Source organism: Camelina sativa, chromosome 11 (assembly GCF_000633955.1).
Source record: "Camelina sativa cultivar DH55 chromosome 11, Cs, whole genome shotgun sequence".
NCBI lineage: Eukaryota > Viridiplantae > Streptophyta > Magnoliopsida > Brassicales > Brassicaceae > Camelina > Camelina sativa.
In genome coordinates this window covers 11,802,466-11,829,147 of record NC_025695.1, presented here as the reverse complement: position 1 = coordinate 11,829,147, position 26,682 = coordinate 11,802,466, and the positions used below count along the sequence as shown (strand labels likewise).

The 26,682-nt window shown below is 37.5% G+C and overlaps 4 protein-coding genes and 1 long non-coding RNA gene across 6 annotated transcripts; 3 read left to right on the top strand and 2 right to left on the bottom strand.

Annotated features, from left to right (window-relative positions):
* LOC104722958 (hydroxyproline O-galactosyltransferase GALT2) lies at positions 7,563-12,265 on the top strand. 2 transcript variants are annotated; one of them, XM_010441226.2, is made up of 8 exons: positions 7,563-9,006; positions 9,215-9,456; positions 9,612-9,902; positions 10,095-10,223; positions 10,374-10,420; positions 11,418-11,544; positions 11,646-11,753; positions 11,870-12,265. In XM_010441226.2, the coding sequence occupies exons 1-8, from the start codon at positions 8,106-8,108 to the stop codon at positions 12,077-12,079; spliced, it is 2,055 nt and encodes a 684-aa protein (XP_010439528.1). In that variant the 5' UTR covers positions 7,563-8,105; the 3' UTR covers positions 12,080-12,265. The 2 variants fall into 2 exon arrangements, with proteins under 2 accessions (XP_010439528.1, XP_010439527.1); XM_010441225.2 differs by lacking the exons at positions 11,418-11,544; positions 11,646-11,753; positions 11,870-12,265 and adding exons at positions 10,649-10,756; positions 10,873-11,268 and having other exon boundaries at positions 7,564-9,006; positions 10,374-10,547.
* Positions 12,105-13,236, bottom strand: LOC109127703. Its single transcript, XR_002034245.1, has 2 exons — positions 13,070-13,236; positions 12,105-12,533 (listed from the first exon to the last, which is right to left on the bottom strand). It is a non-coding gene; the product is annotated as an uncharacterized LOC109127703 (long non-coding RNA).
* On the top strand, positions 13,190-15,490 carry LOC104722959 (pentatricopeptide repeat-containing protein At4g21065). The gene is made up of 2 exons (XM_019233016.1): positions 13,190-13,229; positions 13,329-15,490. The coding sequence occupies exon 2, from the start codon at positions 13,342-13,344 to the stop codon at positions 15,136-15,138; it is 1,797 nt and encodes a 598-aa protein (XP_019088561.1). The 5' UTR covers positions 13,190-13,229; positions 13,329-13,341; the 3' UTR covers positions 15,139-15,490.
* On the top strand, positions 15,500-19,980 carry LOC104722957 (protein BREAST CANCER SUSCEPTIBILITY 1 homolog). The gene is made up of 14 exons (XM_010441224.2): positions 15,500-15,555; positions 15,673-15,726; positions 15,830-15,900; positions 16,021-16,131; positions 16,275-16,738; positions 17,006-17,116; positions 17,217-18,071; positions 18,157-18,257; positions 18,373-18,559; positions 18,635-18,732; positions 18,821-18,947; positions 19,032-19,197; positions 19,292-19,410; positions 19,493-19,980. The coding sequence occupies exons 1-14, from the start codon at positions 15,500-15,502 to the stop codon at positions 19,796-19,798; spliced, it is 2,826 nt and encodes a 941-aa protein (XP_010439526.1). The 3' UTR covers positions 19,799-19,980.
* On the bottom strand, positions 23,411-24,232 carry LOC104722956 (dof zinc finger protein DOF4.3-like). Its single transcript, XM_010441223.1, has one exon. It carries the CDS (start codon positions 24,194-24,196, stop codon positions 23,411-23,413), a length of 786 nt encoding a protein of 261 aa, XP_010439525.1. The 5' UTR covers positions 24,197-24,232.

Sequence of the window (26,682 nt, the reverse complement as noted above, 5' to 3'; positions counted from 1 at the left end):
TGTTAAAAACTTATTTTTACTGAGTTTAAAATTTTCCACTTCTCCACGATCTCTACTAACTCCACCTTTCTCGCCAATCTTCTTCTGCCTGTAAAAAGCCTTGATTGTTGGTTTATAAATTGTTTATTACATATTACTTTATCTCTTCTTTTACGAACGTGTAAGCATTTTTTAAGATTAGAGGCTGCTACTTCACATGCATGTACTTGAGAGTCCATCTTTTCTCTCCCACCGGCAGCATCAACTAAGGCAACCACTATTCTCTTCCTATGCTACCAAATAGGTACAGTTGAGAGGCAATATTATAAGTTATAACATACATCTACGTACTCTCTTCCAATTGAAAACTCATATGTGCTATTTGTATATCGTAAATTTTCTTTCACTAAAAATTTTTACATGAACAATTTTTACTTCTTTTTGCTTCTCTATATATATTCTAAAACTATAATCTTGCTGTCTACTGGTTGTAGGTAGTCAAGACCAACGGACCACTCTGGACTTCAACAAGGACAAATGGAAGTGGGTGAAGACAACACCACAAGTCCACTAGAAAAGATGTACTACATAAGTCCACACAATAGTCTGATCGATCAGAAAGCAAAGCCAACGCACATGCCCTTCTCTATTGTTTAAGAAACAGTTGCAGAGAGATTACTATGTTGTGAATGAACTCAAACTTCCCTGTTTTGTCTCTGAAACAAGAAAACCTCCATTGTGGAAGCCCGAAGGGAGGCTTGCTTTGTGTTTATGTTAATGATGTAATCCATCAACTAAAGTAAGTTTTTTTTGTTTTTACTATTTAATTTTAATCCAAGACAGTTTCGATCTACTGCACATATTTAATGTTTGAAACATCACGTTATGAATGTGCTATATGGATGAAAAGCTACTCGATTTACTACTACTCTCCTTCGGGTCACAAGTTTTTCTGCACAACCAATTTACATTAGGTGTATCAAAATCATTTTTTTTTAAATAAAACGTAAAATTTATTCAAAAAAGCGTTGTTACATAAGTGCAGCGTTTTGTAATATGCGTCATTGGTTTAAAATAAAATAGTGGAAGTTTTTAGCGTGTAGCGAGCCACATCTCTAAATACTCTGCATATCTTCTGTCTCCTTGCTTCCAAATAGATAGGATTCTGTTACGAACATCCTGATCTAACCATTGAAGTACGTGAGATGGAGGAGTAGCAGGGTCCCCATGACGTCGACCATTACGCTCCTTCCACACGGAGTACACGAGGAGCTGAAATGCATAACGCAGGAGGAATAAATGAACCTTGCCGAGAGAGGCATCTGTGAGTAAGCGATGAACAATAGCCCAATCTGTCGAAAACTGACTCTCAAGGAGCTTGGAAGTGAGACCAGACCAAACTTCTTTGGAGTTAGGACAGGAGAAGTATAAATGATCTCTTGTTTCTAAAGGCGCTAGACAAAATGCACAAGACGAGGGAGTGCTAACATTCCAGCTTTGCATTCTATCACCCGTTGTTAACCGGTTTTTTGTTGCAAGCCAGGTTATAAATGAGTACTTAGGTGTGGCGTAAGTGAACCAGACACCTCTATACCAGTCCTGTTGTGGTTGTTGGTCCCGTAGGATGTTCCAAACCTCCTTGGTGGAAAAATCTGCCCGGAATTTGTCCCCTTGTCCTTTCCAAAGAACCACGTCCTCTGTTTCTACAGTCCCTCTGCGTCGAATATCCTCAAGAGAATCTTCTATTTGGATGAGATTAGCTGCTCGGTGGCGTCGTCGTCTACGAGACGAAAGCACCTGAGACAGAGTGTCGTTAAGACCAATACCCATGTCAATGCAGCCTCTGTGTCCCGTGATAGCAAAAAGTGGTGCTAGGGGAGACCAATTGTCATGCCAAAAGGAAATGCTCTGCCTATTGCAGACTTCATACTTGACAAAGCTTGTGGCTAGGTTTCGATACTTTGGCAGTTTCTTCCACATCCAAGAGCCTAAAGTCGAGGACTCCCTTATCGACCAAAGAGAATTCTGGCGGAGCAAGTATGTACGCACCCATGAGACCCACAGAGACTTGGAGGACAACAATCGCCAAATAAGTTTTAAGCAACTTACCTTGTTTGCGACTTGTAAAGATTTTAGCCCCAAACCGCCTTCCTCCTTAGGGAGACAAACATATGTCCAAGAGACCTTAGCCTTTCTTGCATTTAGTACCGGACCAGACCATAGAAACGCACAACACATGCTATCGATTTCCTTGATACAGGCACTAGGGAGGCGGTAAGCTGACATCCAGAAATTGGTGAGCCCTTGAATAACCGAACTGATCAGCTGCTACCTCCCTGCAAAAGAAAGGGGACGAGTAGTCCTGTTAGCAAATCTGCTTCTTATGCGTTCGATGAAGGTGTATAGTTCGTTGCTGTCATTCGCTTGGTCAGCAAAGGTAATCCAAGATAACACACTGGTAATGAACCAACTTCAAAAGGGAAAGAGCTAAGAATGTCCTCCTGCTCAGTAACTCGTACCCCTACCATATATAAAGTCGATTTTTCCAGACTAATTATGAGACCTGAAATAGCTGCAAACTGATCAAATATGTGTAGAATGCCCTCAATAGATCTCTTGGTACCGTTAGTGAATACAAGTAAATCATCTGCAAAGCATAGATGAGTTAGTTGAATATTTTTACAGCGGGGATGGTAGGATATTCTTTGCTCTGTTGCCGCCTTATCAAGCATTTGTGACAGAACCTGCATACAGATGACGAAAAGATAGGGAGATAGTGAGCAGCCCTGGCGAAGACCTCTCTCACTATGGAACAAACCCGAGAGTTCTCCATTAACTTGAACCGAGAAAGAAGTTGTGGTAACACACAGTTCAATCCATCGAATAAAACGAGGTGGGAAGTTCAAAGCCGATAAGATATTAAGCAAAAACGGCCACTGGACAGAGTCGAAGGCTTTAGAGATGTCAATCTTTATTGCACTCCGAGGGGGAGAGAGTAGCTTTGTAGTAGTCTTTGACAATTTCATAGGCTAGTAGCACATTTTCCGTCAACAGACCTCCCTTGATGAATGCAGACTGATTCAGTGAGATGAACTCCGGAAGTATTCGTTTGAGCCTATTGGCAATGAGTTTCGAAATAACCTTGTATAAGACATTACAACATGAGATAGGGCGATAGTCCCTCATTTCTTTTACCGCACTTTTCTTAGGAATGAGAGCAAGAATTGTTGCATTTAGTCCTTTTGGGATGAAACCATACTTTAAAAAGGATTGAACTGAGACAACAAAATCCTTACTGATTATCGACCAAGCGGCCTTTAGAAACTCCACTGTGTAGCCATCTGGTCCCAGACTTTTGTCACTTGGCATTGAGAACACGACCGCTTTGATCTCATCTGCAGAGACATCAAGTTATAGCTGCGCTCCTGTTGCTTCGGAACACCGATAATGCAGCAGGTGTTTAAGCTCTTCCTCTGATATGCCTTGATACTGAGGCGGCTTAGTAGTTAGAAAATCATGAAAGAACTAAACGGCCTCCAGTTTAATATCCTCTTGAGTGACTGCAACAGACCCATCAGGGCGTTGAATTTCTCTAATGGTGTTTCGTATCTCCCTAGCCTTAGCAGCTCGGTGGAATACTTTATTATTGCCATCGCCCACATTCAACCAATGGAGTTTCGACTTTTGCTTCAAATATCGTTCGTCTAGGATTGACACAAACAACCAACGATTATTGGCAGCAGATTCAGTTTTAATGGCTAGACCTGATGGGTTAGTAACCGTCTCCAATTGGCATTGACAAAGGGTGGCATAAGCTTCCTTTGTTTTCCTTGTCAAGTCACCTATAGTTTGCTCTTACTCAGTAGCTTTATACGCGGTTTAAGGGCTTTTAGCTTCTTAGAAAAATGGTAAAGTGCAGAGGTAGAGTGATGTAAGGTGTCTGTATTATCCCAAAAATCTTTAAGCTGCACCAAGAAGGCTGGATCATGAGTCAAAGTATTAGTAAACTTAAAAGGTTTACGCACACGCGGTTTATCAGCTCCAATTTTGATTCTACAGCGCAAATGATCATAACATCCTCCAGTCTCAAAAACACAATATGATTGCTGGTACTCTGCTATCCAGGAATCATTAACAAGAACTCGTTCCAGCTATTTAAGAATCAGTGCATCATCATCCCGTTTATTGCACCAAGTGAACAGGAGACCATGAGCCTGCATATCACTTAAACTACAATATTGCACTCCTACCTGAAAGTCTTTCATTCCTAAAGGGATTGACGGATGCAGCGCATATGAAGAGTGCTCTTCCCCTTTCAGAATCTCATTAAAATCTCCATATATCATCTATGGATATATGATGACTTAAATCCTCCCACAAATGCTTCATATCCTCAACTAAATTAGAAGCATAGACAAAGGAGACAAAGAACTCCTTGTCCATTCCCTCCAGTAGAACAGAACATGTTATCATTTGTGCACTAGTAAAACATGGTGTGAGCCGCACTAGTGGACTCCATACCACCCAAATCCGACCTAACCGATGGGACGCATAGTTAGCAATGTAAGACCAACCTGGGAAAGTAGATTCTACAATGTGTTCTGCTTTCCTCTCCTTTACCCTCGTCTCCAGAATACACCCAAACTTCATATTTTCATGGAAAACCCAGTTACGAACCACATAATGCTTAGACGTTTTGTTAAAACCTCGAACATTCCAAAAAAGCTCGACATAAAATTAAAGTTGGGGGGATGTGTACTCTGGTCCCGAGAGACCTGAGCAGAGGGAGTGGAGACAAATTTATGAGTAACCTTTGATTGTCGCGACAGATATTTCCGTGGTGGCAATCCCTGTGCCCCGTGAGTTTGACACTTATCAGTTTTCCTATCATCCTTCTCAGAGGCATCAGCCAGAGGAACCTCCGTCACAGGCACTGCAGCTACCTCCGACCCCGGATCAATCTCATCCGGTTCAGTCTCACCAGTCCAACTCAAAACAAAGTAGGAGTTAGAGAGAATAGAGGCTTCACCAAGTTTGAGAGAATTTTTTTTCTGTCTTGGACTAGTGCCTGACTTATGCACTGTTCTTTGAGGCGTGATCCAGACACCCTCGTCGTCCTCCTCCAATGCGAGCACAGTAGTCTTTTCTACCAGTAACGGCTCGTTTGTTGTCAGCTCTGCAATTGCGGCAATAGCCACACTCGATACTATGGGAGTAGACACAGGTTCAGCAATGGACATCGTAGTTTGGGGGATGTGTTGGCCACCCAAACCATCCGGATTAGGACTAGGATCACGAACTGCAAGACAAGCCTTAGTTTGATGACCCCACTTTTTACAATTACCACACTGAGGAGGCAGCCATGGGTAAGTGTACTTCACCACCACATCCAACTCACCCTCCTCTTCACCTAGAAGGTGATACTCTGTTGGTAAAGGTTTGGTTAAATCAGCTTCCACCATGATTAGTGCTTCATCAAAACGAGAACAAGCCTCTGTTTTCGGGTGTAGCTGTATTGGTTTCCCAACAGCACTCGACAAAAACTCCAAACCCTTGTCTGTAAATAGAGTTGGCGGAACATGTTTGAGAACAACCCATAGAGGGACATACTTCATCGCTGGTTGGGCGTCCTCTGCAAAAGGAGTCCACTTAAAAACGATCATGGGGATACCCACTATATTCCACATACCTTTGTTCAAAACTCGAATTCTAGTGCCTTCGTGCCTAACACAAAATTTAACAGTCGATTCATTAACAGAGAAAACATCTATTAAGGATGACTTATCTCTGAGCCGCCAAATCTTCTTTACTATCATATGGATTTTTCCCACATGTGGTGCTGTTGAGTGAAGAAATTTTCCTATGATAAAATCCTCCCATAAAGGTTTAACACCATCTAACACTCCTCGAGGCACCACAACTCGTTGTTGACCTTCAACTTCCGAGACAATAAACGGTTGTTTCATTAACATGTGCTGTTGGGCAACCTTCACCCATAGTTTTTGCTCTGTTCTGGCACCAAGTTGCGTCGATGTCGAAACCCTAGGGGATAGACCTGCAATCTCTGACTGTGACTGACCTAACAAGGCAGAACCCTTGTCGAAACCCTCCACTACATCATCCTTTCGAAGAGACCCGACAGGAGAAGAGATCAGCTCTTCTTCCTGCACAATTCCGTTACCAGAACCCTGGCGGAGAGGCCGCCGTCATCCGCTACCGTGGGGGGAAGCAGAAACCCTAAACGCCGTGAGAATCGCCCTATGTTGACGTGGCAGAGAGAAAACATTTCTTTTATAAAACCATTTTTTTCAAAACATTTCTTTTATAAAACCAATCCAGTTAGTTTACTAAAACAGAAATTATCTTTAGAAAACAAATACCAAATTCCTAATTACATTAGGTGTGTGTTTGACCCGTAAGACGAGATAAATACTAGTAAACAAAGAAATCTAATCCTTTTGTTCAAAATAGAAAGAAATCTAATCCTATATTTTTAATTCTATATAGAAACTCTATCCTATATAGAAATAGGAATGGTTTTTATTTTGATCCGACCAAAATAGGATTTTAGAGATAAGAATAACTTAACTTTACTAGTATACTCTTAGGCTGTGAATGGAAGCATTCAAAAGGCGGTTTTTAATACTGTTTTGTCAAAACCACACTAAAGTTACCAATCACACAAAAGTTGTTCATTTGCGTTTTAAAAAAAAAAATTAATAATAACAATGATTTGCGGTTTTGTCTAAAGGTTTATGCATTGGACCGCTTTTACATCTACCTATAGTTATTATCCAGCGGTTTTGATGTAGAAAGTACTACAGTATCTTTTAAATATTTTTTTAATACTGATATATAAAAGCAAAAACATGCATTACCCTAAATACCTTTGTCTTCTCTCTAATAAGTTATGTATAACAAATTAAATAATAATTAATTCAAATATGTAGGAAATAACTACAGAATTTTAATAATTTACAAATAATAATTTTTGTCAAATAAAATCATGGAAAATATGTTGGATAAATAATTTAATGGATTAAAAGTATAAAGGTTAATGTAAATGATTATATATTATAAATTACAAAATAAATAATAATAATAAATTACAAATAATAATAAATTCACATATGTTATAAATAGCACAATGTTAATAAATTGTAAATAATGTTTTTAGTTTTGCATTAAATATATCTACATAATAGTTTAGAATATTATTTTGTATTTAAGGTTTGAAATATTTTTTCATTAACACAAAACAATTAGTAATTTACAATTATATTAATTATTTATTATTTTGTACCGCTTGTTCTAAAATCGCAATTTTGTTTTCACCAATCAAACATTATTCTGTACCGCTTATTTTGTACAAACCGCACTTGTCCCGCAAATATATTTCTCCCGCACGTACTGCAGTTGAACCGTACCGCACTATAATACTGCTTTCCCCGTACAACCAAAACCGCGGTTACCATTCGGATCCTTAATCTTAAGATAAAAGAAACTACAAATTAGGATACAAATACAGAAAAATTAAAACCCTTTCAAGTTTCAACTGAGATTTACTAAAAAAACGCACGCATTTGAATTTGTATGTTGTTGTTAGATAAGAAAAAAGAAGCATTTTTTTTTTAATTTAAAAATTGGAAAAAGGACTCAGATCATCCCCTCTCGTGAGTGGTTTCTCCTCTGTTTTATTTCTGTTCCTGCCCTAGATTCGAGGAGGAAAAAAAGTCAGGTATTGATTTGCTCTGCTTCATTGGGGTTTTGATTCTATATCTTCTTCGTCAAAAGACGGGGTTTTTCAAAAAAAAAAATTGGTCTATTTGAAAAGACCCGTATCAAATCGAGACATCTGGGTTGATTTGATTGGATTTTCGTGGAGTCTTCAGATCGTGCCAAGCTTTAGCTGTTACTACTGTGAGTGGGGGTTTGGGTCCATCTCTTTACCAGATTTTGAGGTTAAAAATTAATTCTTTGGATGAAGTTGTTCGTATGATGAATTGGCTACATTTTAGAACACGCCATTTGCAGTTTTGACTCACTGATTCGACTGGTAAACCAACAAGTTGAGTGCTTTTGATTGGTCGAGGTAGTTACTAGTTAGTATAGGCTGAGCCTTAACAATGAAAAGGGTAAAAAGCGAATCTTTTAGAGGGGTTTATAGTTCTAGGAGGTTCAAGTTGTCACATTTCTTGCTTGCTATAGCTGGGTTTTACTTAGTTTTCTTAGCGTTTAAGTTCCCACATTTCATCGAGATGGTTGCTATGTTAAGTGGGGATACTGGTTTAGATGGGGCGTTAAGGGATACTACTGGTTTTGATGTTAGTTTAAGCGGGTCTTTACGCAGTGACATGTTAGATAGGAAGCTAGAAGATGAAGAGATTCAAAGTGGCCCTTCTACTACTACTCATAATGCGCCACAAGAAGAGAAGTTTAGTGGATCTAAACCGATTCAGCCCCTTCGGTATGGTCGAATCTCGGGAGAGGTCATGAGACGTAGGAATAGAACTATCCATATGTCACCTTTTGAAAGAATGGCAGATGAGGCTTGGATGCTTGGATCCAAGGCTTGGGAAGATGTTGCTAAGTTTGAGGTAGATAACATTGAAGAGAGTCCTTCCATGTACCAAGGGAAGGTCGAATCTTGTCCTTCTCAGATCTCAATGAATGGAGATGACTTGAATGAAGCCAATGGGATCATGTTGCTTCCCTGTGGTCTTGCTGCAGGATCTTCTATTACAATTCTTGGAACTCCACAGTACGCACATAAAGAATCTGTTCCTCAGCGTTCGAGATTTACAAGAGGTGATGGAATGGTTATGGTTTCACAGTTTATGGTTGAGTTGCAAGGGCTGAAGACAGGGGACGGGGAATATCCTCCTAAGATTCTTCATTTGAACCCTAGAATTAAAGGTGATTGGAATCACCGGCCAGTCATTGAACACAATACATGTTATAGGATGCAGTGGGGGGTTGCTCAAAGATGTGATGGCACTCCATCCAAGAAGGACACAGACATGCTTGGTAAGATTTTGACATCCGTCATAAACTGCTTATTAGTTTAGATGTGGAAAATCAAACTACGGATATATAACAAAGTCGTATTGAAACTCAGTTGAATGTAGCAACCCATCTCCAGAAGTCTTATCTTTAGTTACCTTAGTTATTCTTATTTCTCTATAGTTATGTTTCTTTTTGTTTTCTCTTCACCAAAGTAAGTGTTTTATTCCAGTTGATGGATTCCGTAGATGTGAAAAGTGGACGAAGGATGACATAATTGACATGGTGGACTCAAAGGAATCGAAGACAACTTCTTGGTTCAAACGGTTTATAGGACGTGAACAGAAACCTGAGGTCACTTGGTCATTCCCTTTTGCGGAAGGCCGAGTCTTTGTCCTAACTTTGCGAGCTGGAATTGATGGTTTCCATATAAATGTTGGAGGAAGGCATGTGTCTTCATTCCCTTATCGACCGGTATGTGATATCAGATGATCTACTAGTAAATGCCTTACTTATTGGTCTCAACCCTCAATAATGTAATTTTGTTATTCAAACCAAGAGAATTCGTCTCCTCTGTGTCAGTGTCTGATACTTTGTTATAATATATTTTGTTATTTTTGGCCTCTCAGGGGTTTACCATAGAAGATGCCACAGGGCTGGCAATTATTGGAGATGTTGATATTCACTCTGTTCATGCTACTTCTCTTTCAACATCTCATCCGAGTTTCTCACCTCAGAAAGCAATAGAGTTTTCTTCAGAATGGAAAGCTCCTCCATTGCCTGGCACTCCTTTTCGCCTTTTCATGGGTGTTCTATCAGCAACTAACCATTTTGCAGAGCGCATGGCAGTGAGAAAGACATGGATGCAACATCCTTCTATTAAATCTTCAGATGTAGTTGCACGATTCTTTGTTGCACTTGTAAGTTCTTACCAACCTTTCCTTATGTTAAGGCATAATTTAGAAACAAAATCTTTAAGAAAGTTCATACTACAGATCGATTATATTGGACACAGTGAGGTGGAGAATTACTGATTTGAAGTTCTTTTGCCTTGGAATACTAAGCAGTTCATACTTTTCTTTTGTTGATTTATGTAATTTTATTTGTGGTAGAACGCAAGAAAAGAAGTCAATGCAATGCTGAAGAAAGAGGCTGAATATTTTGGAGACATTGTGATTCTGCCCTTTATGGATCGTTACGAGCTTGTGGTCCTTAAGACAATTGCTATTTGTGAATTTGGGGTATTGATCATTTCTGCAGTCACGACTCCATCTCTATTTAAGTCTTTTTATATAATCTCTTTTAAGGAATTAAGGATTATTAACAATTTCCCTCCTTGTAGTTACTTTACAGGTATCTGATTATGATTGTCTAAAATATCTACCTTTCAGGTCCAGAATGTGACAGCTCCATATATAATGAAATGTGACGATGACACATTCATCAGAGTGGAATCAATTTTGAAACAAATCGATCGAGTCTCTCCGGAAAAATCACTCTATATGGGAAATCTAAATCTTCGACATCGTCCTCTTAGAACTGGCAAGTGGGCAGTTACATGGGAGGTACAATGGCTTGTGTTCTTTGCCTGCATACACTCTTTTATGATTCAGTATCAGAAGCTGCCTCAGTTACTAACATTTTTTCTTACTTCTTACTGTAACAGGAGTGGCCAGAAGCTGTCTACCCTCCTTACGCCAATGGACCCGGATACATAATTTCAATCAACATTGCTAAATATATTGTTTCTCAGAATTCAAGGCAAAAGCTTAGGGTCTGACCATCTTTCATTTTCTTACTCGCATCTCCATCTCTTACTGTTATGAGCATAAGAGTATCTCTCATTTTGAATTGATACGAAGCTAAACTACTTCCATATTGTTGTCACAGCTGTTCAAGATGGAAGATGTGAGCATGGGAATGTGGGTGGAGAAATTCAACGCCTCAATGCAGCCTGTTGAATACTCACACAGCTGGAAGTTTTGCCAATACGGATGCACACTGAACTACTACACTGCACATTACCAATCTCCGAGTCAGATGATATGCTTGTGGGATAATTTGTTGAAAGGCCGAGCACAATGTTGCAATTTCAGATGACCAAAATGAAGCACTGGTAGGGAGATAACAGGATTACAGATTAGGCACCACCTAAACTTTTTTGTACTTTTCCTCTTTGGTGCCAGTAGTTGTTTTACACATTTACACATTCAACATAACAATATCTTCTTGTACATTGGTGTCCATTGAGTAGGATGTTTAATCTCAGAAAGAGGTTTATATTGATATCACAGCAAATTCTTTCAAAAATTATTTGCCATAACACTATTATGCCTACTCTGCTGGTCTTTATGTTTAGCTTGAGTTATGGAATCAAGATTTTGGCTTTCATCAGGTTGCATTTTCTTGACCATCTGCATATNTGACGATGACACATTCATCAGAGTGGAATCAATTTTGAAACAAATCGATCGAGTCTCTCCGGAAATATCACTCTATATGGGAAATCTAAATCTTCGACATCGTCCTCTTAGAACTGGCAAGTGGGCAGTTACATGGGAGGTACAATGGCTTGTGTTCTTTGCCTGCATACACTCTTTTATGATTCAGTATCAGAAGCTGCCTCAGTTACTAACATTTTTTCTTACTTCTTACTGTAACAGGAGTGGCCAGAAGCTGTCTACCCTCCTTACGCCAATGGACCCGGATACATAATTTCAATCAACATTGCTAAATATATTGTTTCTCAGAATTCAAGGCAAAAGCTTAGGGTCTGACCATCTTTCATTTTCTTACTCGCATCTCCATCTCTTACTGTTATGAGCATAAGAGTATCTCTCATTTTGAATTGATACGAAGCTAAACTACTTCCATATTGTTGTCACAGCTGTTCAAGATGGAAGATGTGAGCATGGGAATGTGGGTGGAGAAATTCAACGCCTCAATGCAGCCTGTTGAATACTCACACAGCTGGAAGTTTTGCCAATACGGATGCACACTGAACTACTACACTGCACATTACCAATCTCCGAGTCAGATGATATGCTTGTGGGATAATTTGTTGAAAGGCCGAGCACAATGTTGCAATTTCAGATGACCAAAATGAAGCACTGGTAGGGAGATAACAGGATTACAGATTAGGCACCACCTAAACTTTTTTGTACTTTTCCTCTTTGGTGCCAGTAGTTGTTTTACACATTTACACATTCAACATAACAATATCTTCTTGTACATTGGTGTCCATTGAGTAGGATGTTTAATCTCAGAAAGAGGTTTATATTGATATCACAGCAAATTCTTTCAAAAATTATTTGCCATAACACTATTATGCCTACTCTGCTGGTCTTTATGTTTAGCTTGAGTTATGGAATCAAGATTTTGGCTTTCATCAGGTTGCATTTTCTTGACCATCTGCATATCTTGCACCGCTTCTCCAAAAAGTTCCTCAGCTTTTGCCGTTGAGAAGAGAGAAATGGAGGAGGGCATTCACAAGATCCAGGTAATGCCGAGTTGTCTGCTTCCTTTCTCAGTGTTTTGCCACAATCCTCATCCTGTAAATGTCACATGTCCATAAACATAAAAGCTTGGTTAGCATACAGAGTCATGAAGTGATCAGCATCCATGAGTGATTGTATAAACAAAGCATCTAAACATCAATCTTAAGAGTGTGCAGGTCAATAGCAGAAGCTCTTTCTAAAAGTCCCTAGACAAATGGGAATGAAGAAAACTCAAAAGCAAAGAATGCTTACAACAACAAAACTGACTGTAGCGCTAAGACTGCCAATTAATCTCTTCACGATTAGATGGATACAGCCATATGTGCTTATTGATTTTTATTTTATATATCACCGTGTTTAACCCTCATGCCAAAACCTCACGGCTGTGAAGTTCTGATACACGGTGAATCAATCAAGAAAAGCAAAGAGACATTGACAAAGTTCTCCTATTAACAATTAAGATACGCAGATGAACTAGAGAGTAAGAAGTGTCAAACTAGAGCAATGAGATGGATTGAATTGATAGAGAAACATAAGAGCTTAACACCTCAACCATTCTCAATTCTCACCAAGAGAAGAATCTTTCTTACCTCAAAAAGGCTAGTCTTGATCCGAAGAACAATGAGTCAGCATTCAAAAACCCATCCTTTGTGTTCTCGGTTCAACTCTTTTGGGGTTTTGAAGTTTGAATCTTTCTTCCGACAGAGAATGGCGACGGCTGTTTGGAGAAATTGAGAAACCAAATTTAGGGTTCTGTAAAAGTTATCATCTTTCGAAGTCTTTTTATATGATTTTAATAATGGAACTCGCCTTCATTCATACTAATGCAATTGACGACAATGCCCACAGGAACAGAGCAAAAATGCCTCCATGTTCAGAAACCTCTGTTTTGCTACTTCCCATGGTCGAGAGATGCATAACTCTCTTGCAAACCCACGGCGTTTCATCGCTAACGAAGCTAAGACAAATCCACGCTTTTTCAATCCGCCATGGCGTCTCAATCTCCGACGCCGAGATGGGAAAGCACCTCATCTTCTACCTCGTATCTCTTCCTTCTCCACCTCCCATGTCTTACGCTCACAAAGTTTTCTCCAAGATTGAGAAACCCATTAATATCTTTGTTTGGAACACTTTAATTAGAGGCTACGCCGAGTGCAGTAGTAACTACGCCTCCGTCTCTGCTGTTTCTCTCTACCGTGAAATGAAAGTATCTGGTTTAGTCGAGCCAGATACTCATACTTATCCGTTTCTTCTCAAGGCTGTGGCGAAAATGGCGGATGTTCGTTTGGGAGAGACGATTCATTCGGTTGTTATAAGAAGTGGGTTTGGTTCGTTGATATTTGCTCAGAACTCTCTGCTCCATTTGTACGCCAATTGTGGAGACTTATCAGGTGCGTACAAGGTGTTTGATAAAATGCCTGAGAAAGATCTTGTAGCTTGGAACTCTGTGATTAATGGGTTTGCAGAAAACGGTAAACCAAACGAAGCTTTGGCGCTTTATACTGAAATGAACTCGAAAGGTATCAAGCCTGATGGGTTCACAATCGTAAGCTTGTTGTCTGCTTGTGCCAAGATTGGTGCTTTGACATTGGGTAAGAGGATCCATGTGTATATGATCAAAATGGGTTTGACACGAAACTTACATTCCAGGAATGTACTATTGGACTTGTATGCGAGATGTGGAAGAGTGAAAGAAGCCAAAAGACTTTTCGATGAAATGGTGGACAAGAACAGTGTCTCGTGGACTTCATTGATTGTGGGTTTAGCTGTTAATGGTTTTGGAAAAGAAGCGATTGAGCTTTTCAGGGATATGGAATCAAAGGAGGGATTAGTACCGTGTGAGATCACGTTTGTGGGGATCTTATACGCTTGTAGCCATTGTGGGATGGTGAAGGAAGGTTTTGAGTATTTCAGGAGAATGAGAGAAGAGTATAAGATTGAGCCTAGGATTGAACATTTTGGTTGTATGGTTGATTTGTTAGCTAGAGCTGGACAAGTGAAGGAAGCGTATGAATACATTATGAAAATGCCGTTGCAGCCAAATGTTGTGATATGGAGAACATTGTTAGGAGGTTGCACTGTTCATGGTGATGCAGAGTTAGCAGAATATGCCAGACTCCAAATCTTACAACTAGAACCAAACCACAGCGGGGATTATGTCCTCTTGTCGAATATGTATGCATCTGAGCAGCGTTGGTCCGATGTGCAGAAGATAAGGAAACAAATGTTAAGAGACGGTGTGAGAAAAGTTCCCGGTCACAGTTTAGTAGAAGTAGGAAACAGAGTTCATGAGTTTCTCATGGGTGATAAGTCTCATCCGCAAAGCGAAGAGATTTACGCTAAGCTGAAAGAAATGACTGATAAATTGAGATTACAAGGCTACGTGCCGCAGATTTCGAACGTATATGTTGATGTTGAGGAAGAAGAGAAAGAGAATGCTCTGGTCTATCATAGTGAGAAGATAGCTATTGCTTTTATGCTAATTAGCACACCAGAAAGATCACCGATTCGGGTGGTGAAGAATCTTAGAGTCTGCGCAGATTGTCACTCGGCGATCAAACTTGTGTCAAAGGTTTATAATCGAGAGATTGTTGTCAGAGACCGTAGTCGGTTTCACCATTTCAAAAATGGTTCTTGTTCTTGTCAAGATTACTGGTAATGCAGTAAAAATAGACTCGTGTTTCAACACAAATCGTTCAAATTTTGATGGGTTCATTTGTAAACAATATGGGTAAAATAAAAGAAATTAAAAGTAATGGGTCAAAATCGTAGAAAGTTATAAACTTAAGGGGGTAAAACGAAAATTGAGTGTGTTTTTTTCACGGCGGGACATTGGAAAATTTTGTGAAAAATTGGCGCTTTTTTTATCGTGAAACGTTTTAGCCTAAAGCTTACATGGTAAGCCTCTTTGAAGGACACGCTTCACTGTTTCAGGCTTCACCATCTCTATATCTATATACAGTACCCAAAGAGCCGCTTCACTTCTTAATTTACTCATCAGATTGATTGTGAAGATCGAAATGGCGGACACAAGTCATCTGGAGAAGATGGGAAGAGAACTCAAGTGCCCGATTTGGTAAATCTCTTTGCTAATATTATTATTCTGAGTTTTGTGACGAACACGGCGAGAAAAAAAAACCCTAATTTTCAATTTCGATTTGATTTTTTGTTGTTGTTGTTGTTTGTTATGCAGCTTGAGTCTATTTAATTCAGCAGTTTCACTTTCGTGCAACCATGTCTTTTGCAAGTGAGTATCTCTACCTTACCTTAGTTTGTTCTTCTTCGTATTGTTTACTCTATTGTAGTCTATTCAAGCGTTAACACTGGTCTTCTCATTTTTGATTTTGTAGTGCGTGTATAGTGAAATCTATGAAACTGGATGCTACTTGCCCAGTTTGTAAAATCCCATACCATCGTAGAGGTACTTATCCTGCTCTTAATTGATCTCAGAGTGTTAGCTTTTTCTATTGTTAAAACCAAGTTTGGGATTGTACTAGACTAGTAGTATCTTGTTTTTTTTATGATTGTGTTGTATTTTTAGAGATTCGTGGTGCTCCTCATATGGATAGCTTGGTGAGCATTTACAAGAACATGGAAGATGCTTCTGGTGTCAACTTATTCGTTAGCCAGAATAATAATCAATCACCATCAGGTACTTCTTCTTACTCTTGTCTAAGTGGATCGATGAGTTGTCATTTTGGTTATCTTGAATGAATCAAGGGTAGTGATTGATGATGTTTGAAACTGTTTCGGTAATCATTAAGTTGTCTAAAAGTGGGATTTGTTTGCCTACAGATAAAGAAAAGCATGCGAGAGATGATTCCATTGAAAAGGCAAAAGATAAGAATCGTCAGGTATCATCTAGGAAGGGCCGAGCATCCAAGAGGAAAGAGTATGGGAAAACCAAGGAAACAGAACTAGATGCACCGGGGCCTATTGTTATGAAACCTTCATCCCAAACCAAGAAAAGGGTGCAGCTGCTGCAGAATCTATCTTCTGAAAGTTTAACTAAACCTACTGAGTCTACTGAGATAGCTGGAAATAACAAGGATTACACTGACAAAACTGTCATTCGTTTGGATGAGCATCCATGTCTGAATAAAGAAGGAGATCTGCCACCCTTCTTTTGGTTGAGAGATGAGGTTGACGGAGAGAGTTCAAGTCAACGCACACAAAGTGATCAACTTTTAGATACTACACCTGTTAATGTTCCCTCTTTCAGCGATTTGATGGACTCAGATCATGAGAGCCCGCCGAAGGTTAGTATTTGAAAACCTCAATAGCCTTTTTTTAATGCTATCTTTTAGAATTCATATTGTTCTGTGGTATTGGTACATGCTACACTTGCTCTGAGTTTATAGAAATGTGTTAGATATATCTTAGTTATGCGGTGGAGGTTATCTTTGATTTAGAAGTACTGCGAGTTTAAAGGCATTTGACACATCTATTACTCATAAATATCATATTCAGTTACATGGAAAACCTCGGATCCTTTGAGCTTACCTTTTCCTCGGTGAGTGTTTCAGGCAGATGAGCAAGATAAGCCCAATCCAGGAGACATGTTTGACAGCGAAATGTTTGAATGGACTCAGAGGCCTTGTTCCCCGGAGATTCTACCTAGTCCTGTGAAGGCCAAGGTAAAGGCAGCTCTTCAATCTGATACAGCAAGGTCTTTGTTTTCTCTGATAATGTCATCAAGTGTACTGAAATGAACTCAAAATTTAAATCGATTTGCAGGTCCCAAGTAAAGGTGAGGTTGATCTCACTCAAAAGAAACTATCTAAAGTAGCATTATCCAAATGTAAAACCCTCAAAGCAGGAAGTGGAAGAAATACAGTTGCGAGACGAAGCGTTGGGGTTTCACTGGTGGACAACATGGAATCATCTGCAGTAGCAATCATTAGTGAGAAACAAGATAGTCGTGGGACTTCTGGCACAATAACCAGGAATGATGGGAGTCCTGATGAAAATGTGAATGCTAAAAGGGCTACAAGAAGCAAGGGTCAGAGTTCACGAGTTCAGTCTGATCTAAATGTATCCAAGGAAGCAGCTGGGAAACAGGGGACAAAGAGGAAAAGATCTAGCATTAAATCCTCTCCAGCTCACCCGATCGAAGGATCTAATGAGCTCTCACTTGAAACAGAAATTGTGGGAAAGGGGGATCAGGATCGAGCCCATAGTTCATATGATACACATCCTGAAAAACAAAGTCCCACCGAGAAACCCACTGTGAAGAAGAGGGGAAGGAAGTCCAATGCAAGCTCAATTTTAAAAGATCTATCTGGGAAAACTCAAAAGAAGACTTCAGAAAAGAGATTGAAACTAGATTCCCATTTGATCTCAAGCAAAGCTACACAATCGGATGGAAATGGTATCCTAACTGATGAGTTGAATCAAGTGGGTGATAAACAAGTTTCAACGAACAAAACGAAATGCACTGTAGATAAAGACAATCATAGCATGCAAGTTTTGGAGAAATGCTCAGGGATGAACAAGTCTTCATCTGGAGGTAGTGCACAGTTGCAACGATGTGATGGACCTTCAACAAAGAAATTCGCATGTGCCTTTTGTCACTCTTCAGAAGACACAGAGGTTGGCTTCCCTTCTCACATTGGAATATTAGATGTAGACCTTTATTGATTTTTACCTTTTGTTAATTTGAATGTTATATGAACAGGCTTCAGGAGAAATGGCTCACTACCACAGAGGTGAACCTGTCTCTGCAGATTTTACTGGTGGGTCTAAAGTCATACATGTTCACAAAAACTGTGCTGAATGGTAAGAAATCTGGATAGTTGTAATTATTCGATCACTTACATTATCCTTTTGTAATTAATATGACACATGTGCTTACACCACTGACTGAACGTAAGAGACTGTTTTGCTTTTTCAGGGCTCCAAATGTATACTTCAACAACTTTACCGCAGTGAATCTTGATGTGGAGTTGACAAGAAGCCGGAGAATAAGTTGCACCTGCTGTAGGCTTAAAGGCGCAGCACTTGGTTGTTACAATAAAAGTTGCAAGAATAGTTTTCATGTTACGTGTGCAAAATTGATACCAGAATGCAGATGGGATAATGTAAGTGATGCATATATTGTAGAAGATCTACATAGTCCCTTACACAGTTCTTTTAAAACCATTTCTGATCAACAGGAAAACTTTGTAATGCTGTGCCCTTTGGATGCATCCATTAAGCTTCCCTGTGAAGAGACTAATTCAAAAGAGAGAAAATGCAAGCGTGCTCCTAAAGGGTATGTCCTTTTTATCTTTTGATTGGGATTATGATGTGATTCTAAATTTTAAATTAGACAGCTGACAATATATCATTATCATCGCTAGACCACTGCACTCTGAGCCTAACCAAGTTTCTAAACAAACTGACATCGGTGAGCTCCAGAGCAAGCATTTCCGTGGATCATCCAAGAAATTGGTCTTATCCTGTTCAGGGCTCACAGTGGAAGAGAAGGTATTTATATATATACTCTTTTACTATATGCAACGCTGGAGTTGAAACTTCAAATCCATGAATCAATGATGTCTTGGATTGCAGACTGTTATAACAGAATTTGCGGAACTGTCTGGACTTACAATCTCAAAAAAATGGGAGCCAACTGTTACACATGTCATTGCATCAATCAATGAAAATGGAGCTTGCAAAAGGACCCTCAAATTTATGATGGCAATCTTGGAGGGGAAATGGATACTAACTGTTGATTGTAAGTCTTCTTAATCTATTAGCAATGAAGCATATATATGTTTGCAATCTATGAATTTCCAAATTTTCTAAGTGTTGTATATTGTTTCTTGCAGGGATTAAGGCCTGTATGCTAAAGAAAAAAATTGTAAGCGAGGAGCCGTACGAAATTACCATGGATGTTCATGGAATACGAGAAGGACCTTATCTTGGAAGGCAAAGAGCTTTAAAGAAGGTTAGAATTCGTATCTGTGATGCTCTCTATGATACAATTGACTTGAGAATATTTCACCTAAATGGTTTCATTCTATATGCAGAAACCAAAACTTTTTAATGGACTACAGTTTTACATTATGGGAGATTTCGAGGTTGCCTACAAAGGGTATCTACAAGATGTGATCGTAGCAGCAGGAGGAACAATCCTGCGCAGGCGGCCTGTTTCTAATATAAAAGATGAAGCTTCAACTATCATAGTGTTCGGTGTTGAGCCTAGCAAGAAGAAAACTCTGACCCAGAGAAGATCTGATGCTGAAGCCTTGGCTAAATCTGCTAGAGCCAGAGCTGCAAGCAGTTCATGGGTTTTGGATTCTATTGCAGGTTGCCAAATTTTAGACTTGATATAAAAAACTAGTGAGACCACTCTTTGGATTTCTGCTTTCGTTAGTAGGATTATGGAGTACTTATTGTGTTAATAAGGATTTTTCATTAAAATTCTCTTTACAAGGATCCTTTTTAGAGTGCAGTACAATCTGCAATGTTAAAATTAACTTTAAAATACACAAATATTTATGGAGAATTCTGTTAAATAATATGAAAAACCAACATTTTATCTATGTATCTTTGAAAACGTACAAGACTTATGAAAACGTCATTATTTTTTCGTTTTTTGAAGTGGTTAAAATTACAATTGAATGAATTTACAGTCAATGGAATTCAAATCAAACACCGAGTAAGTTAGTGTAAAAGCTTGAGTATATTTGATGTTTAATTTTGTACTAGTACACTAAATTTATCCAATACTAGCTATACAAAACGATCAGACCAACCCTATTGTGAACATAAGCTTGGATGATCGGATCATACTCTGATAGGTGTTTGTTTTCAGATCAAACTTATAAAAAAGGAGAAGGAACTTTAACAGTATATATAAACCTCAATTCAACAAACACCAAATCCCTAAATCCAGTACGAAGTTACCAACCCCAACTAAGGGGGTGTATTGAAACAATGATTTTGGGGGATTTGATGGAATTTAGAAAATTTGGAATTTTGATAGATTTTAGGGGAGTTGATATGATTTATGGTAAAATTCTTTCAAATCCCATCTAAAACCATGAGATTTGTATTTTTGTATTTTTAACTAAACAAATCCTCCAAAATCCTCCAGAATCCCTAAAACTTATTAAAATCCAAATCCACAAACTGTTTTGAATAACAGTGGATTTCAAAGTAGATTTTTAAATCATCAGTTGAATAAGAGTGGATTTCATGAGACTTTTTAAAATCTATGATTAAATAACATAGAATTTGTAACTTTTACACAAATCACTTTAAAATGTCAAGTTGTATACACCCCCTAAAAAACGAATACTAGAGATTAAATCAGCAAAATACTAAAAGTTACTAAATAACTAAAGATTGTATATTTGTAGCAATGAAGCATATATATCTTTGCAACCTACATATATATGTTAGCAGTGATAACTAAATTATCATTCTATAACTAAATATATAAATATATAAGTTGTAATCATTAAATTATTAGTGTAAATAAACAGATTAATATGTAGGTAGGTTAGCTTATGCAAATCGTATAATAAATGATTTAATACGATAGATATTATATATTGTATAAGTTACATGATAATATAAATAATATCCATTTATTGAAATATTTATACAATATTATTTGGGTATATAATATGTTAGCACGTTACGTTAATCATGTAACAAAAAGACTAATCCGTTTCATTGAACTGCTATATACATGAATAATAAAAACAATAATTCCCATTTTTAGATTAAGAACATGCATTTAACATATAAGATGTAAAGTTTTCCAATACAATATTATTTAGCATGCTAAACAAATGATTATGCACTAAAATAAGAAAATAATTTACTATATCATTTGGTGAACACTGTTGTTGATCTCGAATGAACAGTATATCTATTGTTGAAATAAAGAATGTCATCGATATACTGAAGTAAATACAAAAAATTGGTCAATGGTATTTCTGTAACTAATTGAAAGAAGAAGGAGATTTTTGGTTTGTGTTTTTCTTCTCTTTCCTAAATACTTAATTTTTAAATTATCAATGGTACAGATTTAATTAATCTGTTATACAAGGCTACAGATTAATATCACCAAAAAAAAAATTGGTCAAGAAACAAAGAAATAAAAAGATTTAAGTAGTGTGAAACTTTTTAATTGAGATTGTAGTGAATAGTGATGTTTTTTACACACTCTAATAAAAGATTTAAGTTTGCTCTGTATTTGTTATATTAATTTATGTATGGGAATCAAAATGATAAAAATGAGAATTAGGTGGTCTCAGTAAAGTTATTAATTCTCATTTTACTTTGTTCTGCGAGTTTTGGTGTTTCTTTTCTGCAGTCTCTATAGTCTATATGTTCTACTTCTATGTTTTTGTACGATTCACTTTGGGTCGAAGATTTTATTTGTGTTTGGTACTTGTTTGGTGGGTCTCACTCCCTTTTGGGAGTTATCCTTTCGAAACTCCACACAAGAAGAATTTTATTATCATTACAAGTATGAAGTATTGAGTGTTCGAATAGTACTAGTGGGTCAAGTAAAATAATTATTCTATAGAATGAAATTTTATCTTAAATAGTTTTATCTTTATAAGAATACTTTACAGAGTGCGATGCAATGTCAATTAACTTTTAAAAAATACAAATGTGTATGGCGAATTGTATAAAAATAATATGAGAAACCAACATTTTATCTATCTTTGCACGATTAGCTTCTCCTAAAATGTCCACCATGAGTCATGTATCTATGGCAATTCTTGCTGAGCAAACGCATGTGAGATACGCTATAGTGATTGTGGTAACAGAATTTGGTGTTGTCTGAGATACACCATTGAGTGACATACATGTGGTGTAATTCTGATAACACCAAGTTCTATTACTTCAACAACTATAGCATATCTTAACAACGTTTCAAACATCATTTAAGAAAGTGGCAGCTTTGGCTCTAAGAAAATCTGAGATAATATATATTTCTTGCCAACAGCCTATTTTTCTATGGTTCTTCCCATATATTCATAGTTACCTAGAAATAAATAAATTAGTAAACTAGTCACTTTTTTTTTTCTAAAACAGCAATATTTTTTATTAAAAACAGAAATTCATTAAATTGTTGACAAAAGAAACTCATTCATTTTTACCCAAATAAGACTATAAATATTTTATTTAAAGGCAATATATTTCAAATTAATTACTAAGTTTTACATCATTATTGATTGGTCATAAGAGATATGTAAGCTCACTTTATTTAGATTATCTATCTACTTTATTATTTAACAACTACTAAATTGACATTTTAGGAATTTGTTTTAAACTTAATAATTGATTTTAACCAAATAAATGATAATATATTAAATATATATTTTATAATTATTAATTTATATTTCTCTTTATTAACTATCTATTATTGCAATAAATATATAATTATTTATGTCAAACATATAATATTTAGTAAAAAGAACCCCAATTTCAATCGAATCATTAAACAAAAAAAGTCATTTATAGATTAATATAAAAATAAATTTGGTAAAAAGAAAGTTACTTGTGTTCAAGAAGTTAAGTATCAAGTGCCATTGATGAGGACTGAGGTTAACTTAGATTGTCTAAGTCTCTATTGATTACATAACGATTTTAGTTGGACGTAAATTTTAAAATACTCTGAAAATTAGTTTGTGATTTGGCTCAAGACACCTAATTATAACCATATAACAGAACCAAGAAAGATATATGCAGATTGCAAAACAATGAAACGAACTGGGGGCTACTAGAAGGAAAAATAGATAATTAATATTATTTTACAAAGGAAAAATACAAAAGATTAGAGAAGCAATTTATTTCTGAATTTTAAGAAACAAAAGATGCAAACTTTAAAATAAAATACAAAAACCAATAGAAAACATAAAAGATAAACATTTGACTTTTATTTTATTATAAATAGAAAACAGTTAATACTGTTAAGAGTTTTAAGGACCATGCTTCTCTAGATGACAAGGATGCTTAATCACACTGTTGTATCTGATCTTGTTTTTGTTGTCGTTGTACATCATGGTCATGTCAGATCCTCTGCTTCCACTTGTGCTGGCGTCATGATTCATGGTCAGAGTGTTGTTGAAGCTCTGGTTCCACTTGTATTGCTCCATACCATAACCGTTGTAATTATCAACATAACCACCACCAATTGATTGGTTTATGAAAGAATTAGTACTGGATCCAACATTGTAATAATCATGTTCAAATGATCCATCTTGGAAATCCAGGCGATGATTTGGTTGGAAACTTTGAGATGGAGGAGGCACATTTGATACCATATTACCACGAATATCAGACAAAGAACAAAAATGGTTTCCAATAGTAGCAGCAGCAACATAAGAAGAAGAAGCACCAAAAGATCCAACAAACTCATTGCTTTCTTGACCATACGAGAAAGATTGATGATTAGCCTGTTGGATGTCAGGGGTAACATGTTGGATGTCAGGAGAAACCATACGAGAAACAGGAGACTTATCTTTTCTAGCCTGCTTGGCTTTACGGCAGCCTCCACCAATTGGCACGTTCCTTAAAGCCCCACCATGAGTCCAATATCTACGACAGTTCTTGCAAAAGTAGCGTGGCTGGGACATATGATAGTTGTTGAAGTAGCAGAACTTGGTGTTGTTGGAGCTACACCTTGCACACGCTCGCGGTGGGGGCTTCACTCCATCCAGTTGTTGGTTTTCGTCTTCATCTGCGATAACAATCAAGTTATCCATTTCTCTCAAGAAGCACTTGATTTTTTGGGTTTAGCCTATAAGACTTTGTTGTTGCTATGATCTTTGGTGTTAGGAGGGTGTCCCTTCTTATATAAGAAGAGATAGGGGTTGAGAGTTTAAGAAAGTGAGATTGAGAGCGCAACGTGTCAAAGCTTGTGTATTAATAAAATCTGAAGATCTATCTATACACCATAAACCTTAGGCTAAGCTTAGTCAAAAACTAAGGATTTATTAATTTCTAACTCTTGTTTGTATATGAAAAATGGAGAATCAAGATATCTATAATTAAATGATTCAGTCATATAAACATATACAAAATCTATTGAGAGTGTAATGACAATTTAAGGCAAATCAAACATAGATTGCATACATTTACTATAAGAGATAGAGTAATTGTAAGCGCCGCGTGTGCAAAGGCTCTATCTAGAGAATTTTTTTTATAGAGAAATATGTAAAATAGTTTACACATGGTAGAAAGAGTTCTTAATTGCCTAATTTTTTAAATGACAAAGTATCTAAGTAATTAACTTTAATAGTGATTTGTTTATAGAAAAATATAATATGTGTGAGCAAGTGCGCGATTCACGCATGATCTTATTGACGCATCAAAAAATATTATTGTAAAAGTTTGTTTTAAAGATTGACAAATTTATTATAAAAGTTATTAATAGAAACGTTATATATGTTGAGTTAAATACAATTGGTGAAAATAGAAAGAGTTAAAGTTGTATATTGTCTATTAAATTGAAGAGATGGAAATGGAACTAACAACAAAGTTTTGTCTTAACGCCACAAGTTTAGGCAAATATAAAGTTACTTGTTTTAATTGCTTGCTCTAAAAGTAATTCAACGGCCCTACAGTGGCCCAACTAACTCAACGTTTAAGACTACAGGCCCTTTAGACCGTTCCTGCTGTGGCTCTATTGAGGTTAAATGCTCAACATGATCAAAACGCTTTCGAATTTCTGATCATATGTATATTGATCTGTTCATCTATACCTTTAGCTTTGTCAAAAATCTAAATCAAACTCAAGAAACAATAAGACAATGCTGCAATTGAAATCTCACCGTCTGAAATACATTTGTATAACTCCCTAAGGGTAATTTTATGTAATGAGTTTTTTTTACGGATAGTAAACCAGTGTAAACTCAAAATAACCCCTCAGCTCCGAGGCTTTAGTGTGACTAGTGACGTTTTGGAACAAACCCATCAATAGCAAAATTTCTGGTAGCTGAAGGAATGGCTAAGCGTACTCCATCTAGCTCTGGTTTGCAATGACTTGACATCCCAATCGCGACCTATAAAACATTTTCAATAGAACATTTGTCAATATTTGCTTGCATTGAACCCCGATTGAAACCATCTAAAACGTGAGAGAGAGAGAGAGAGAGAGAGAGAGAGAGAGAGAGAGAGAGAGAGAGAGAGAGAGAACTCACGTTTCTGTTAACCCAAAAGCAAGATCATTCTCTTCATCTGTCGGTTCTTCGAGTTTGTTGTAGTATTCGGTGTCCTATCACAATTACAGTTTTAACTAATCGAAAGTAATAAACCACAGTTGGGCTGAACACAAGGAAAGGCCCAAACTAGAGAAGGTCCAACAAGCTTCCCACATAAGAAGACAAATCCCCCTGCACCAGAAAGAGACGTTAGAACGGAGAAGAAGGAAATAGTACACCACGGAAACAGATTCCAACCATTTCTAACCTTATTTGATGAATAGGTGAAACCAGCTCTCTTAGTAGGATAAGGATGGGAAAACCCTAGAGGAGTCTAGATGGTTCCTAAGACTCTATATAATACATTGTAACAACCTTGTATAGACTATTGAGAAAGAACTTTATAATATCAAAGTCTCAATCTCTTTAAAGTTCCTTCATGGTATCAGAGCCATTGTAGCCTTAATAGGTGTTTCAATGGCCGATTTCTATCCTTTTCCCGACAACATTCATGTCTCTAGTATTGTCACCATTAAACTTACCAACACCAACTATCTCCTTTGGAAGACACAGTTCGAATCTCTCTTGTCGTGTCAGAAACTCATCGGTTTTGTGAATGGTGCCGTCACAGCTCCACCACGCTTCACCTCAACTCGCACCGGAGAGTCCTTTACGGAGGTTCCCAACCCTCGATTCGAGTCATGGTTCTACACAGACCAACTAATTCGCTCCTGGCTCTTTGGCACTCTGTGAGAAGAGGTTCTCGGGTATGTTCTTACCTGTAGAGATGTTTGGGTGTCCTTAGCTGAGAACTTTAACAATAGTAGTATCTCTAAAGAATTTGCGCTCCGTCGTAACTTATGGGTTTTAGAGAAAAAAGATATGACATTTGCTGCCTACAGTCGTGAGTTCATCTCAATTTGTGATGCTTTGAGCTCCATTGGCAAACCTATAGACGACTCTATGAAAATCTTCCAGTTTCTTAATGGTCTCGGTCGTGACTACGACCCCATCACAACAGTGATTCAGAGTTCTCTTGGCAAACTGTC